Genomic DNA, 14,799 nt, shown 5'->3' with positions numbered 1-14,799 from the left:
TGGGGCAGAACTTGGAAGGAGTTGCAAAGAACTAAATTTTAAAACAAAATGGTTGACTTCCTTAACAAATAACACTTTTAACATTAACATTTAACTTTTAACAATTTACAGTCCTTCTAGGTTGCATTTCAAGTCCTTCTCTTGACAATCTACTGATAAACGCCAAGTCCAATTCTTCCTGCTGGTGGTTGGCTTATGAAGACTTCAGAGGCTTGGTGAATGGGATCCAAGATGATGAAGGTCCCCAAACGAACTCCCATCAATTACATACATAGCAAGCCGTGAAACAATACATTCTAACATTTACAAATATAGCAAAAATAAACAACTCCCTTCCCACTAGTTCCCAACAACTTTGCAGTTACCTTAAACAAGGTGTTAAGAGCTTATAAAGAATTAAATCAAGGTCCCAGCCTGGTAGCCTTGCTTCCTCCAACTTCACCAGTTTTTGCAGCCTTCTGCTGTTTTGAGTCTCCACCCCTTTCTGGGTCAACCCATTCTGAACAGAGGGGTTACACTTTCACTACATCTTCTGGCAGCGAACCCTGTCTTTTAACCACATGGTGGTGTAGTGATTAGGAGCGGTGGACTCATCTGGAGAATCGGGTTTGATTCCCCACTCCTCTGCCTGAGCAGGGTACTCTTATCACAGTTCTTTCCAAACTCTCTCAGCTTCATCTTCCTCACAAGGTGCCTGTTGTGGTGAGGGTCAGGGAAGGCGATTGTAAGCTGCTTTGAGACTACCTACCGTAGAGTATCATAGAATCATAGAGTTGGAAGAGACCCCCAAGGGCCATCAAGTCCAGCCCATTGCCATGCAGGAATACACAATCGAAGTACTCCTGGCAGATGGCCATCCAGCCTCTCTTTAAAACTAGAACTAGTGGGGAACTAGATTAGCTTGTGTACTCCAACACATGCCTGCTGGGTGACCTTGGGCTAGTCACAGTTCTTTGGAGCTCTCTCAGCCCCACCCCCCTCATAGGGTGTTTGTTTTTGGAGGGGGAAGGGAAAAAAGATTGTAAGCCCCTTTGAATCTCCTTACAGGCAAGAAAGGGGGGATATAAATCCAAACTCCTCCTCCTCCTCCTCCTCCTCCTCCTCCTCCTCTTCTTGTTGTTGTTGTTGTTGTTGTTGTTGTTGTTGTTGTTGTTGTTGTTGTTGTTGTTGTTGTTGTTGTTGTTGTTGTTGTTGTTGTTGTTCTTCTTCTTCTTCTTCTTCTTCTTCTTCTTCTTCTTCTTCTTCTTCTTCTTCTTCTTCTTCTTCTTCTTCTTCTTCTTCTTCTTCTTCTTCTTCTTCTTCTTCTTCTTCTTCTTCTTCTTCTTCTTCTTCTTCTTCTTCTTCTTCTTCTTCTTCTTCTTCTTCAGTGGCTCTCAGCACACAGCAGTTGAATTCCTTCAGGCAGCAAAATAATTCTGTCCTAATATGGATCCCCGTAGGAGGCAAGTTGCCCATTTTGGAAGTGATGTACCAGGCATAAACTCAAATTCACCGTGGTTTTGCTTGTTTGGGAAACTTTTCCAGGTACTATAATCTGCTATGGGCAGACAGGAGCAGGAAAGACTTTCACCATGACAGGAATGACAGAAGACTACGAGCATCGAGGGATCATTCCCCGAGCTATACAGCAGGTAATCCGGGTCACAAGGTGGAGATGAGGAAGGAATCAAAGAAGAGCTTTCTTTGGGATGATTTGGGATTCCTTCCAACCTACGATGGTTAGGACTTTGGCTCCCATCACAGCTGGGGTGACCGTAAAAAGGATTAGATACAAATCTCTAGCAGCCTGTGGGTCAGTGCTGGAATCAGCAGTGGGTGGGGTGGGGCAGATGCAGAGGCCACCCCCTACGGCTTCTTTTCTCACATTACAAACGTCACTTTGCTGCAGTAAAGGCAGATCAGTCAATGGTATTACTTTGTAGGGATGGATGCTAAGCTCTCATTAAGTTATACTCTGTTTGTTGTCCAGGCTCATGGAAATCTGGAAACGGGTCCCTCTGTAGGTTGGGGCTTAAGGAGAGGTTGCAGGTCTATTGCCATAAGGGGGGCTCTTTGTGACAGACGCTTTCACAACTCAGAAGAAGAAGAAGAGTTTGGATTTACATCCCCCCTTTCTCTCCTGCAGGAGACTCAAAGGAGCTTACAATCTCCTTGCCCTTCCCCCCTCACAACAAACACCCTGTGAGGTGGGTGGGGCTGAGAGAACTCCGAGAAGCTGTGACTAGCCCAAGGTCACCCAGCTGGCGTGTGTGGGAGTGCACAGGCTAATCTGAATCCCCCAGATAACCCTCCACAGCTCAGGCGGCAGAGCGGGGAATCAAACCCGGTTCCTCCAGATTAGATACACGAGCTCTGAACCTCCTACGCCACTGCTGCTCCTGGACTCAGTGGATTGGAGATCTGCGGGAGGGATTCAGGCCACCAGTTCCACCAGGCACAGAGATATTCTGGCTTGGCTGCAGCAGGAAGTGTAGGAGAAAACCCTTAGGGTACTTTGTAGCTTCAGGAGAAGGAATCTATGGGGACCTGATGCCACCTCATTCTGCCCCTTAGCGGCTTCAGTTCAATCCTGGACAATTCCTTGTTGAGGATTGTGGGCAGCTTGACTGGGAATGATCTTGGGCTTCTTCTTTCCCACTTGTACAGGCCAGATATGATTGAGGTCTATAAAATTATGCATAGGGTAGAAAATGTTGACAGAGAGAAATTTTTCTCTCTTTCTCACAATACTAGAACCAGGGGGCATTCATTGAAAATGCTGGGGGGAAGAATTAGGACTAAGAAAAGGAAACACTTCTTCACGCAACGTGTGATTGGTGTTTGGAATATGCTGCCACAGGAGGTGGTGATGGCCACTCACCTGGATAGCTTTAAAAGGGGCTTGGATAGATTTATGGAGGAGAAGTCGATCTATGGCAGGGGTAGGGAACCTGCGGCTCTCCAGATGTTCAGGAACTACAATTCCCATCAGCCCCTACCAGCATGGCCAATTGGCCATGCTGACAGAGGCTGATGGGAATTGTAGTTCCTGAACATCTGGAGAGCCGCAGGTTCCCTACCCCTGATCTATGGCTACCAATCTTGATCCTCCTTGATCTGAGGTTGCAAATGCCTTAGCAGACCAGGTGCTCAGGAGCAGCAGCAGCAGCAGGCCATTGCTTTCACCTCCTGCATGTGAGCTCCCAATGGCACCTGGTGGGCCACTGCGAGTAGCAGAGAGCTGGACTAGGTGGACTCTGGTCTGATCCAGCTGGCTTGTTCTTATGTTCTTATGTTCTTATAGCGCTGGCTGGCATCCTTACCTGGCAAGTCCTCCTGCTGCTTGGGCAGAACCCAGGTAGCTTGTGCCTCACCTTCTCCTCAACCTTCCTAATGCTGCGACCCTTTAATACAGTTCCTCATGTTGCGGTGACCCCCAACCATAAAATTATTTCTGTCTCGGTTCCTCAGACCATTGGGAATATGTGTTTTCCGGCAGTCTTAGGCGATTCCTGTGAAAGGGTCGTTCGACCCCTAAAAGGGGTCGCGACCCACAGGTTGAGAACCGCTTCGTCAAAACGAGCTTGTCTTTGTCTCCAGGTGTTCAGAACCATGGAGGAGCACGGCGGTCAGTTCATCACCGTTCGAGTGTCTTACCTGGAGATTCACAACGAGATCATCGTTGACCTCTTATCCTCGGCGCCCCACGCTCCAGACCCTCCGCTGTCCATCGTGGAGGGCCCTCGGGGGGTTTCCGTGAAAGGCCTGACTGTGCACTCCTGCCCCAGCGAAGAAGTGGCTTTAAACTTTTTGTTCGAGGTGAGGAGTGTCAGTCTTTGTGATGTTCGCAGGGGCGTTTTCACAGGCTTGAAGACCCGTTCGTAAGGTCACTTCACTCTCGGGAATTGCACCCATTTCCAACTATGCTACTGGCTGGTCTTTTATTCAGGCCCTACTTATCCCATGGCTGTTTGCTTCACAGTGGGGTTTTCCCGTGGGTTTTTAGTTTGCCAGGGATTCATCTCTCTAGTTGAGCCGCCTGCAGTGGCATAGGAGGTTAAGAGCTCGTGTATCTAATCTGGAGGAACCGGGTTTGATTCCCAGCTCTGCCGCCTGAGCTGTGGAGGCTTCTCTGGGGAATTCAGATTAGCCTGGGCACTCCCACACATGCCAGCTGGGTGATCTTGGGCTAGTCACAGCTTCTCAGAACTCTCTCAGCCCCACCTACCTCACAGGGTGTTTGTTGTGAGGGGGGAAGGGCAAGGAGATTGTAAAGCCCCCTTGAGTCTCCTGCAGGAGAAAAGAGGGGATATAAATCCAAACTCTTCTTCTTCTTCTTGCCATTTTTCCTGCCCGCCACTTCCGTCTTCTTTCTGTGCAGCCTCCATTTGGGAAAGGATGCCTGTTGCGGTTTTGTGGGGGGGGGGCATGTTTGGTCTAGCACAGCAGTTCTCAACCTGTGGGTCACAACCCCTTTGGGGGTCGAACGACCCTTTCACAGGGGTCGCCCAAGACCATCGGAAAACACATATTTCCGATGGGCTTAGGAACCGAGACACAAATAATTTTATGGCTGGGGGTCACCACAACATGAGGAACTGTACTAAAGGGCATTAGGAAGGCTGAGAACCACTGGTCTAGCAGCTAGGTCTAGCTAAAATCCAATTTCCGTTATCTAGCTTTACTTTGCTAGACTGCGTAAATGCTCATTCATGTTCCTTTTTATGAGGCTGTGATTATTGATGTTATGGATGCTTAATTCTGTTTACATTTATAATGTTATGATTATTGATGCTTTCCATACTGCCTATATGTGATTTTATTGATTGATTGATTGATTGATTGATTGATTGATTGCATTTATATACCGCCCTCCCCCGGAGGGCTCAGGGTGGTGAACATGGATACATGGATAGAGCACAGAATAAAATCAGTAGGTCTCAAATAATTAAATAAATCATAATGAAATAGCTCTATACACTTTAAAACCATTAAAACCCCATTAAAAGCAGCGTGTTGGTACCAAATTAGAATAAATATACAGCAGATGGCGACCCACTAACTAATCCCCTAAAAAAGGAGAGGGACGACAGCATCCACAGTTGTTAAGGAGGGAGGGGGGCATCAGCGGCCTGCCTCCCCAAAGGCCCGGCGGAACAGCTCGGTCTTGCAGGCCCTGCGGAACTCGTTGAGATCCCGCAGGGCCCGCACAGCTGGAGGGAGAGCGTTCCACCAGGCAGGGGGCAGAGCTGTAAAGGCTCTGGCCCGGGTAGAGGCTAGCCGCATCATGGAGGAGCCAGGGATCACCAGCAAATTGGCCTCCGCAGAGCGCAGAGGCCGGTTCGGGACATATGGGGATAGTTATGATCATTTTACGTTTATCTATGCTATTATTGTTATTCTATGATTACTGATGTTTATTCATGCCACTTATTTATGATGTCATGATTATTGTTATTATGGTGATATTATTATTGATGTTTTATTGTTTATGATTGTTGTTGTTCGCCGCCCTGAGCCCTTTGGGGGGTGGGGTGGGATATAAATTGAAGAATAAAATAAATTAAATAAAATAAATTTCATGTCAATTTCAAGGGTCTGTTACTCCAGCAACAGACCTTCGGCATTAAAATAAAAGAAAGCCCTTCGGATTGTTTCGAAATTGTGGCCTCAAAAGTGAAAGGGACTGCTGTGGTTTGACAGGGGAAGGCAAGGAGGAACGAGAAAACCACAAGAAAACTTAACCCAAGGAAAGCTTAATGCACAGCAATCCTTGTGGATTCTATAATACTGAGATTTCCGGAGGGGAACCTGGCAGTTTAAATTAGTTTAGAATAGGGGGGGTCAACCTATGGTGCTCCAGATGTTAAGAACATAAGAACATAAGAACAAGCCAGCTGGATCAGACCAGAGTCCATCTAGTCCAGCTCTCTGCTACTCGCAGTGGCCCACCAGGTGCCTTTGGGAGCTCACAGGCAGGATGTGAAAGCAATGGCCTTCTGCAGCTGTTGCTCCTGAGCACCTGGACTGTTATGTTCATGGACTACAATTCCCATCAGCCCCTGCCAGCATGGCCAATTGGTTGGCCACCCCTGGTTTAAAACATGATGCAGGCTAGCTCCATCTTGTCCGAGTTTGGAAGCCATGCAGGGTCAGCCCTATGTAGCACTTGGGTGGGAGATCACTGAAGAAGTTCAGAGCTGCTACACAGAGGCAGGCAATGGCAAATCACAGAGCCAGCATGATGTAGTGGTTAAGGTGACCAGACGTCCCACTTTTGGCGGGACAGTCCCGCCTTAAACCAATTTGTCCCGCGGGTTTGTTGAACTGTCCCGATTTTTGGAAGGCTGCCGCACTGCCTTCTGGGGCGCTCCCCTTTTCCTGCTCTGTCACAGGGCGGGAAACCGTGGAGTGCCCCAAAAGGCAGTGCGGCAGCCTCACGCGCACGCGGCCGCAGGAGCGCACTGCCTTTGGGGCGCTCCCCAATTTCCCGCCCTGTCACAGGGGAGCGCCCCAAAAGGCAGTGCGCTTCTGCGGCCGTGCGCCCGGGTCCCGGTTTACAAAGGTGACAATCTGGTCACCTTAGGTTAAGAGCAGGTGGATTCTAATCTGGAGAACCCGGTTTGATTTCCCCACTCCTGCACCTGAGTGGCAGAGGCTTATCTGGTAAACCAGATGCGTTTCCGCACTCCTACGTTCCTGCTGGGTGACCTTGGGCTAGTCACAGTTCTCTCTGAACTCTCTCAGCCCCACCTGCCTCCTCAGGTGTCTGTTGTGGGGAGAGGAAGGGAAAAGATTTTCTAAGCCACCTTTTATAACAGTTTATAGATTTTCTCTAGCAAATTATTGTATCTCCAATCATTAATTTTTCAAAAATTGCTTTTTCCCATCTCAGATACCCTTGAAAACCCCCTGAGGTTTGCAAACAGAGTTGGTTTGCCTTTGCCTATCTCTGCTTTGCAACCCTGGGTCCAGGGCCCTATGTGATGGACAGTACCTTGAATTGGAGCTGATAGCTGATGGTCAGCTGGAGGAGTGCCTTCAGAGAATTGGTGTAATGTGTTTAGCTCCAGATAATAACTGAGCCGCAGCAGCTGCTTTTAATACTGTTATTCGTAGTGACCTCATGCGTTTCAATGGATGTTTAATTGTGTGTGCCCTTGTAAAAAAAATCTATGTTGTTTTATTGGTTACTTTCTAAAAGGAACCCAGTTGTCAGCTGTCTTGAGAGCCAGGGAGGGGCAGCATATAAACAGGCAACGTAAGATTTTGAGGGCATAAGCTTTTGAGACTGACAGCGCCCTTCATCGATTAAATAAAATAGCACAGTCTTGCTTTCTGGCCACTCCCACTTCCCCTAGATAGTTGCCCCCTTGATGTGGCAGGAGTTTGGGCTGGTGGTGCCTTGGGCTGGTGGTGCCTTGTGGGTCAGCTAGGACAGATACCAGATCTGGGTCATTAGGGATGGGGAGGGATTTGACAGGATAGAAGTCCGCCCCTCCTCCTGTACCTCTGCGGGTAACCCTTTTCCTCTCTGTGTATTTCTGTGATTTTTATTTGCTCCCTAGGGTGACACCAACAGAAGTGTTGGCCAGCATGAACTGAACAGTAACTCCTCTCGGTCCCACTGCATCTTTACCATTTACATTGAGGTCGGTGCCGGTATAATTTTTTAAAAATTATTCTTAAATAACGAGTCCTCAAACTGGAAAAAAAATCTTTAAAAGGTTTCCGAATATCTAAAAATATGTCCATACACAATTGTCTATATGCCAAATGTTCGAATGTTGATACATTTGTAAGGTCCTACCAATCTTGATCCTCCTTCATCTCAGATTGCAAATGCCTTAGCAGACCAGGTGCTCGGGAGCAGCAGCAGCAACAGAAGGCCCTTGCTTTCTCCTCGTGCACGTGAGCTCCCAAAGGCACCTGGTGGGCCACTGTGAGTAGCAGAGTGCTGGACTAGATGGACTCTGGTCTGATCCAGCAGGCTCGTTCTTATGTTCTTATGTCCTCAATCCATTAGATTACTAGAGATGGGCATTTCTCTTGGCTCTGACCAGAGACAGGGCCTTTTCTGCCCTGGCCCCAGCCTTGTGGAGCTCTCTGTCAGCTGACTCCTGGGCCTTTCGGGACCTTAACCATTTCTGCAGGACCTGTAAGATGGAGATGTTCCACCAGGCTTTCGGTTCAGGCCTCCCGACTGAACCACAAATGAACCCCTAGTATTTTGCACCGCCCCCTTTTCCCAACTTTCCCGTGTTAGAACAGCCCCTTAAGTAAGGAGTCTGCGCCAAGGTAGGGTGGGTGGTCTTTTAATAGGTTTGGGTGATTTTTCACCGTCTTTGGAAGTTTTAATGATAAGATTTAAATTGCCTAGTTTTATGACTTATTATTCCTGTACTGTTTTTTAAAAATGTTTGTACGCCGCCTTGGTTGGGAAGGTTGGGAAACAAATTTAATAACATCTTACCCTATATAATTGACTAACATGTAAATTGTTGCGACGACAAACCCCCCAACCAATGGGTGCATGGGGCTGTCCTGCGCCCCCACAGGTTCAGTGTTTCTCCTCGCAACCAAAACAGAGCGAGAGGCTGGACAGCAGGGCGGGGAGCTGCCCTCCCTCCCAAGCCCACCAGCGCTCTCCCCCTTCCCCAAGCACCTTCCCTCCACCCCCCTGCAGGCAGTGGTGGGATCCAAAAATTTTAGTGACAGGTTCCCACGGTGGTGGGATTCAAACAGTGGCGTAGCACCAATGGGGCTGGGTGGGGCACAAGGGGGGCGTGGCCGGGCATTCCGGGGGCGGGGCATTAATAATTTCTCTGTTACTGTAAAAAACTCTTACTGTAAAAAAAAGTTCCTAATTTCCAGCTGGTATCTTTCTGTCCATAATTTAAACTCATTATAGCAAGTCCTATCGTCTGCTGCCAACAGAAACAACTACTTCTCCTCTGCCTGTCAAATACTTAATACTTTAATACTTAATTTTGTTTCTAGAAATCAAAAGAAGGATACTTTCCTTAAACAAGGAGCTTTACCATATTTCTAAAACATGTTTTTAAAACAGCCCAACAGGGAGAATTATCCAGTTTTCTACCTTCGCTAACCAGCCACATAGGAAACAACAGGACTTTATGATTTTGGGACCTAATGGAATTTCGAACGGAAAAGCAGACCCAATTAGTAACCCCCTCTCGGCACACACAAATAATTAGTAACCCACTCTCGGGAACTGGTGAGAACCTGCTGGATCCCACCTCTGCCTGCAGGAACCCCAGCCTGGCAAAGTGGCAGCAGAAAGCTGCCCTCCCTGTTGCAGCAAACAACTCACTGACCAAAGCAGTGCCAACTGAAGCCACTGGTGAGTTGTCAGGGAAGGTGGGAGATGCAGTGGCCTGTGGGTTGCCCAAGGCATTCGGCCAGGAAAAGCAGCCCCCCTAGCAACAGCCCCCCTTCCCTTGCATGCCCCTCCCACGCTAGCACCCATTTTATTCCCTTTTGGGCTCGATTATTAGCATTAAACCTAAGACCTAGTTTTGGGGAAGCAGTGTAGGTAACCCTGTTAAGCGCTGTTAAACCCCACTGATTTTCATGCAAAGAACTAAAGCGTGATCCTTTACCTGGGAGTAAGCTCGGTTGCTGGCAATGGGGCTTGCTTCTGAGTAAACCCTCCTAGGGTCGTGATTCACCCGTTGGAAGAGTTGCATGGTTGCTTCAAAGCAAAGCCACCGACTACCACCAAGCTTACTCCCAAGTAATGCATGCCTCAGAGCCAACCATTTTTTCGAAACTCAAAGCTCAGTATTCAGGTTAAATTGCCGGGTTGGCACTTTGCGATAAATAAGTGGGTTTTGGGTTGCAATTTGGGCACTCGGTCTCAAAAAGGTTCGCCATCACTGGTGCAATGGAAGTCTTTTAGCATCAGTAAGGGCACAGACTGTCCATTTTTACTGACCGTCAGTTTGTCTTCAGGAAACAGGCAACTGGTTTAAAAATGCATAAGCATCTTATAAGATCAATAAATATTCTAGTACAAAATTGCTGGAATAATTACTTCCTCCCGAAAAGACAGAATAAGTGGACACGCTGAAAGCCTCTGTTTAAGAGATATGTCTTATAAGTCGCAAGGCCAGCAATTAGAAACTTCCATTAGTCCTTCACTAGTATATCTTAAGACATAATTTTTTTTTTTGCTGTGTAAGTCCCTAGTATAATTTTCACAGCAGCCTGGAAACACCAGGCTCTTAATTCAGTCCCTCAGTTTATCCGGGGTCTTCTAATATTCTTGATCTCCTGTCACCCCCATAGTGTCATTCCAGAATGACGTCAGACGCCACATATGTCACCTCCAAAATCAACCTGGTAGATCTGGCGGGCTCAGAGAGGCTGGCAAAAACCAAGGTAATGAAAACAAGCCAAATTGTGTGTAACGTATATAACAGAGGAACAAAACAGCACGTCACACACTGAAGACGGAGGATCAATATATTCAATAAATGTATTGATGTATATTTTATAATTGTCCAGTTACTGAATCCAATGATTGTACATCCAGTTTTTTCAACAATAAAAGTTCATTTTTGAGATATATAATACATATCTTCAATATCTACGAAACAAAAATAGTTCATTTTTTTCAATATGGAATAGAATTATCCTAAAGATATTGAAATAGAATTATCCTAAAGATAGAATTATCCTAAAGATATTGAAATAGAATTATCCTAAAGATAGAATTATCCTAAAGATATTGAAAAAATGAACTATTTTTGTTTAGTAGATATTGAAGATATGGATTATATATCTCAAAAATGAACTTTTATTGTTGAAAAAAACTGGATGTACAATCATTGGATTCAGTAATTGGACAATTATAAAATATACATAAAAACCAAGGTAAGTCATCTGGAATAACTTGCTTCATCTGGAGGCGACGGGCTGGCTGACCTCATTGAAGGCGGGCAAGAACCTGGTTTTCCTGTTTACTTATTTGTTTTATTTATTAAAAGTTTCTATCCTGCCTTTCCTTGGAGTTCAGTGGAGTTGCTCCACTGAGGTGCCTCTCCTCCCCAAACTTTGGCATCCCTGGTGATTCTGGGGCAGGGGTCTGTAACCTGTGGCTCTCCAGATGTTCATGAACTACAATTGGTCATGGTGGCAAGGGCTGATGGGAATTGAAGTCCATGAACAACTGGAGAGCCACAGGTTGCAGACTCCTGTTCCGGGGGAATTTCCAGATTCCCACCTAAAAGTTGGTCACCATAGAGAACACAGTCAGACCACATCTGGAAAAAGGACAGCAGAATGGTGCTCTGAAGCTGGGGTTCCCAACCTTTGGAGCCCGTGGGCACGTTTGGAATCCTGACACAGCTTTGAACAAAATAGCCGTGGACTAATTATATTTTAAAATATACAACCTAGATATAAGAGAAGTTGAATATCAATAGAATCTGTGTCAATGAAGACGTAATTAATAGTATTTTGAAATAAGTGAGACACTGAAAAGTTGGAAAAATTGAATTTACTTAGAACCTTATGTTATTTCTGATTTGTTAGACTAGTAGAATATCTATGTCCTAAGAAGCTAAGCTGTTAACAGATATCTTTGTTAGAAAGGGGCGAGGACAACAGTCAGAAAATATAAGACTGAGGAAGAAGTCTCTTAATATAATCTAGGAAGAGAGCTAAGGATAAGATAGAACCATTGTAAGGAGGACAAAGTTAAGAGGAAAATAGGATAGCTCCTCTCATCTTCTTTTTCTTCTTATATGTAATTTCTTTCTATGTAATTTCCTTCTCTATTTTCTCCTGTCTATCTTTTTAAATATTGTAACTGAATTACTTTCAATAAAGATTTATAAATAAAACACAAAAACAAAATGGCTGCCACAGGAGGCGGAGCCCATCACAAAATGGTCGGCACGGCTTAACTTCAGCACCGCAGTGCAGATTCTTGTGCTTCGGTGGCAGCCGCTTCCCAAACAACACTTTGAAAAGAAATCTGCACAACCAATAAGAAGCCTTGCTGGGCAATAGGCCGACCTGACCCCGCCTCCTTCCTGAAGACACTGGGTGGGCACCAGCAAAGGTGTTGGTGGGTGTTATGGCACCCTACGGGCGCATCATTGGTGACCCCTGCTCTGAAGTGTCTTCCTTGTCAACAGTCGGAGGGCCAAGGATTGAAGGAGACGACGTACATTAGTAAGTCCCTGTCGTTCCTGGAACAAGTCGTCATTGCGTTGTCTGAGCGTCACAGAGAGCACATCCCCTTCCGGCAGAGCAAGCTGACCTATACCCTGAAGGACTCCTTGGGTAAGGGCGAGGACCAGGGTCGGGGGCCAAGGACTGGAGCATCAGCCTCGGGCATGGGGGAACCTGGGATCAAGCCCCTGGCTTTGCCTCTCAGAGCTGTGCCAAGGCAAAACTGTCCCTCTAAATTTTATCAGCACACAAATGATGTGCGGTGTTCCCACCCTGCCAGTCAGCATCATCACCAAAATTGCGGAAGCGCCCCCAAATCCATGATTGTCAGAGGGTGCATTAGGACTCAGAGACGGGGAATAATTAGGCCCGGAGGGTGAAAGGAGAGCCAAGGTGAGGCGGGGGCTGTGGCGGGCTTACTGGCGGACCCAGTTGCTTCTGTGTCGGGTGCTGCCTGGCCATGAGATGGCCTGCTGTCAGAGACATATCGGGGGAAATGACACCTGGAGACAACGCCTTCTCTGGGCGCCCCTTGCCCCCCTGCGCTTGGGGGCAGGGCTCAGGGGTGTGGCCCCACTCTGAGCCCCACCCCCTTGGCCTCTGTGCAGGCCAGCTTTTGCCAAAAAGCCGGCCTGCACGGATTCCCAAGGGGACAGGCGGCCAAAGCAGGCACTGCAGGCTGGCTCCTGCAAGGCGGGGGGGGAGGCGGGGGGGGGCCTTGGTGGCGTGTGCCCAGGGACATGGGTGACCCCATGTCCCTATAGCTGTACGCCTCTGCCTGCTGTTCCCTGCTGCTAAACGTGACATGATACCGTGGTGGCGAACCTTTGGCACTCCAGATGTTACGGATTACAATTACCATCACCCCTGCCAATTGGCCATGCTGGCAGGGACTGATGGGAATTGTACTCAGAGGTGGAATCCAGCAGGTTCTCACAGGTTCCCGAGAGTAGGTTACTAATTATTTGTGTGTGCCGAGAGGGGGTTACTAATTGGTGATTTTGCCATGTGATTTTGGCCTTAGGCGTAGCCCCTCCTCTCAGCAGTAGCACGCAGAACTTGAAGCAGTCTAGCAGGAGGTGCACCGGCGTGCGTGGCAGCCTGCGCCTGCGTGCATTCGTTTCCCGCCGAAGGACCGGCACAGTGGCTGCGTCCTTGCCACAGCCCCGCCCAGGAATGCCCCACCCCCGGAATGCCCAGCCACGCCCCCGTTGTGCCCCGCCCAGCCCCACTGGCCCTACACCACAGTTTGAATCCCACCACCATGGGAACCTGTTACTAAAATTTTGGGATCCCACCACTGATTGTAGTCCATAACATCTGGAGTGCCAAAGGTTCGCCACCACTGTATTAGCGTCCGCCAGCCTGAAAGCTGGAGCATTTTGAAATTGTCAAGGGTAAATCAGAGAATTCTGCTGTAATATTCAGAATGCACCAGAGATGTTATGTAAGTGAAAATAACTTTTGAATCTCAAGCAAACAGTTTGGAGGCACATTACTCTTTATTTCTTCCACCTTTGTTGAGAGCATTTATATTTGCACTCAAAGAGGCTCATAATGTGAAAATCACAATAAACTTAACAAAGCAATTTATGAAAGTCTGAACAGCTGCAAAAATGCAACACAAGAGTTCAAAGTTAAAACTGTTCAACTCACTGCTGCTACACATATGTTAGTGCAGTCAGTGGAAAGGCAAGATCCTTCTATCGAAACGCGGTTGGAGTGAGTTTGGGACCCCTTATTTATTGACAAGATAATATCGCTTGCCCAAGTAAAAAAGTATGCAAGTCCACGTGTACACACACCCACAGCATAGCCACCCTGAGCTTGCGTTGTTGGGAAGGGACAGGGCAAAAATCAAATGAATCAATGAATAAAATGCAGACGCGTTCTCTCTGGAAAAGGACTCCTATTTTATTGTCTATTGAAGACCAACCAATCCGTTAGCTAACTATTGGCATCCCCATGAGCATATAGTTTACTGTTATTTGCCTGTGGACTCTCTCCCGCCTGTGGCTCTGGGTTTATGAACTTTATGAAGGTCATTCCCATGGCTGCCGTGGTTGTGGTAAGAGCATTTACCTCAAACTGATTGTCCAGATTCCTTTTAAAATCGTGGGTTTTCCCCCCTCTAGTGGCAGCTTCTGGCTATGGCTGGCCTCAATTTTCTTTTTTATTACAATCCCATCAGTAGCTGCAGATTAATGTAGTCTATTGCCGAAGGCTTTCGCGGCCAGAATCATCGGGCTGTTGTGGGCTTTCCGGGCTGTGTGGCCGTGGTCTGGTAGTTTTGACTCCTAACGTTTCACCTTCATCTGTGGCTGGCATCAGAGAGAAACACATCTCACCGTGATATCCCTCGGAAGATGACCACTATAGAAGCAGTTAGGAGCAGAAACTACCAGACCCCGGCCACACAAAAACCCCACAAAATCCAATTAATGCAATCCTTAATCTCAACGTATTAAAGATGGACAATGGAGTGTAACTCATACACTCTGTCCCAGTATTGTATGACTTGCATCCATGTGCGAGAAAATTAATCTATATCAGCGGTTCTCAACCTGTGGGTCGTGACCTCTTTGGGGTCGCCTAAAACCATCGGAAAACAGTCTT

General features: G+C 47.2%; 1 protein-coding gene and 1 long non-coding RNA gene across 2 annotated transcripts in view; one reads left to right on the top strand and one right to left on the bottom strand.

Annotated features, from left to right (window-relative positions):
• The window catches only part of LOC125440846, a 41,512-nt gene that overhangs the window by 1,076 nt on the left and 25,637 nt on the right, over positions 1 to 14,799 (bottom strand). The gene's annotated exons all lie outside the window — the stretch shown is intronic.
• Positions 1 to 14,799, top strand: part of KIF9 (kinesin family member 9) — a 40,371-nt gene that overhangs the window by 6,004 nt on the left and 19,568 nt on the right. Inside the window, exons 4-8 of the mRNA XM_048510884.1 lie at positions 1,525 to 1,631; positions 3,580 to 3,798; positions 7,548 to 7,631; positions 10,291 to 10,383; positions 12,147 to 12,294. Of these exons, the coding sequence (XP_048366841.1) occupies positions 1,525 to 1,631; positions 3,580 to 3,798; positions 7,548 to 7,631; positions 10,291 to 10,383; positions 12,147 to 12,294 (651 nt within the window). The remainder of the gene's footprint in view (positions 1 to 1,524; positions 1,632 to 3,579; positions 3,799 to 7,547; positions 7,632 to 10,290; positions 10,384 to 12,146; positions 12,295 to 14,799) is intronic.

The sequence above is a fragment of the Sphaerodactylus townsendi genome, linkage group LG11, assembly GCF_021028975.2.
Source record: "Sphaerodactylus townsendi isolate TG3544 linkage group LG11, MPM_Stown_v2.3, whole genome shotgun sequence".
Taxonomy (NCBI): domain Eukaryota; kingdom Metazoa; phylum Chordata; class Lepidosauria; order Squamata; family Sphaerodactylidae; genus Sphaerodactylus; species Sphaerodactylus townsendi.
The sequence above is the reverse complement of the archived record's forward strand: the minus strand, read 5'-3'. Positions and strand labels throughout refer to the sequence as shown.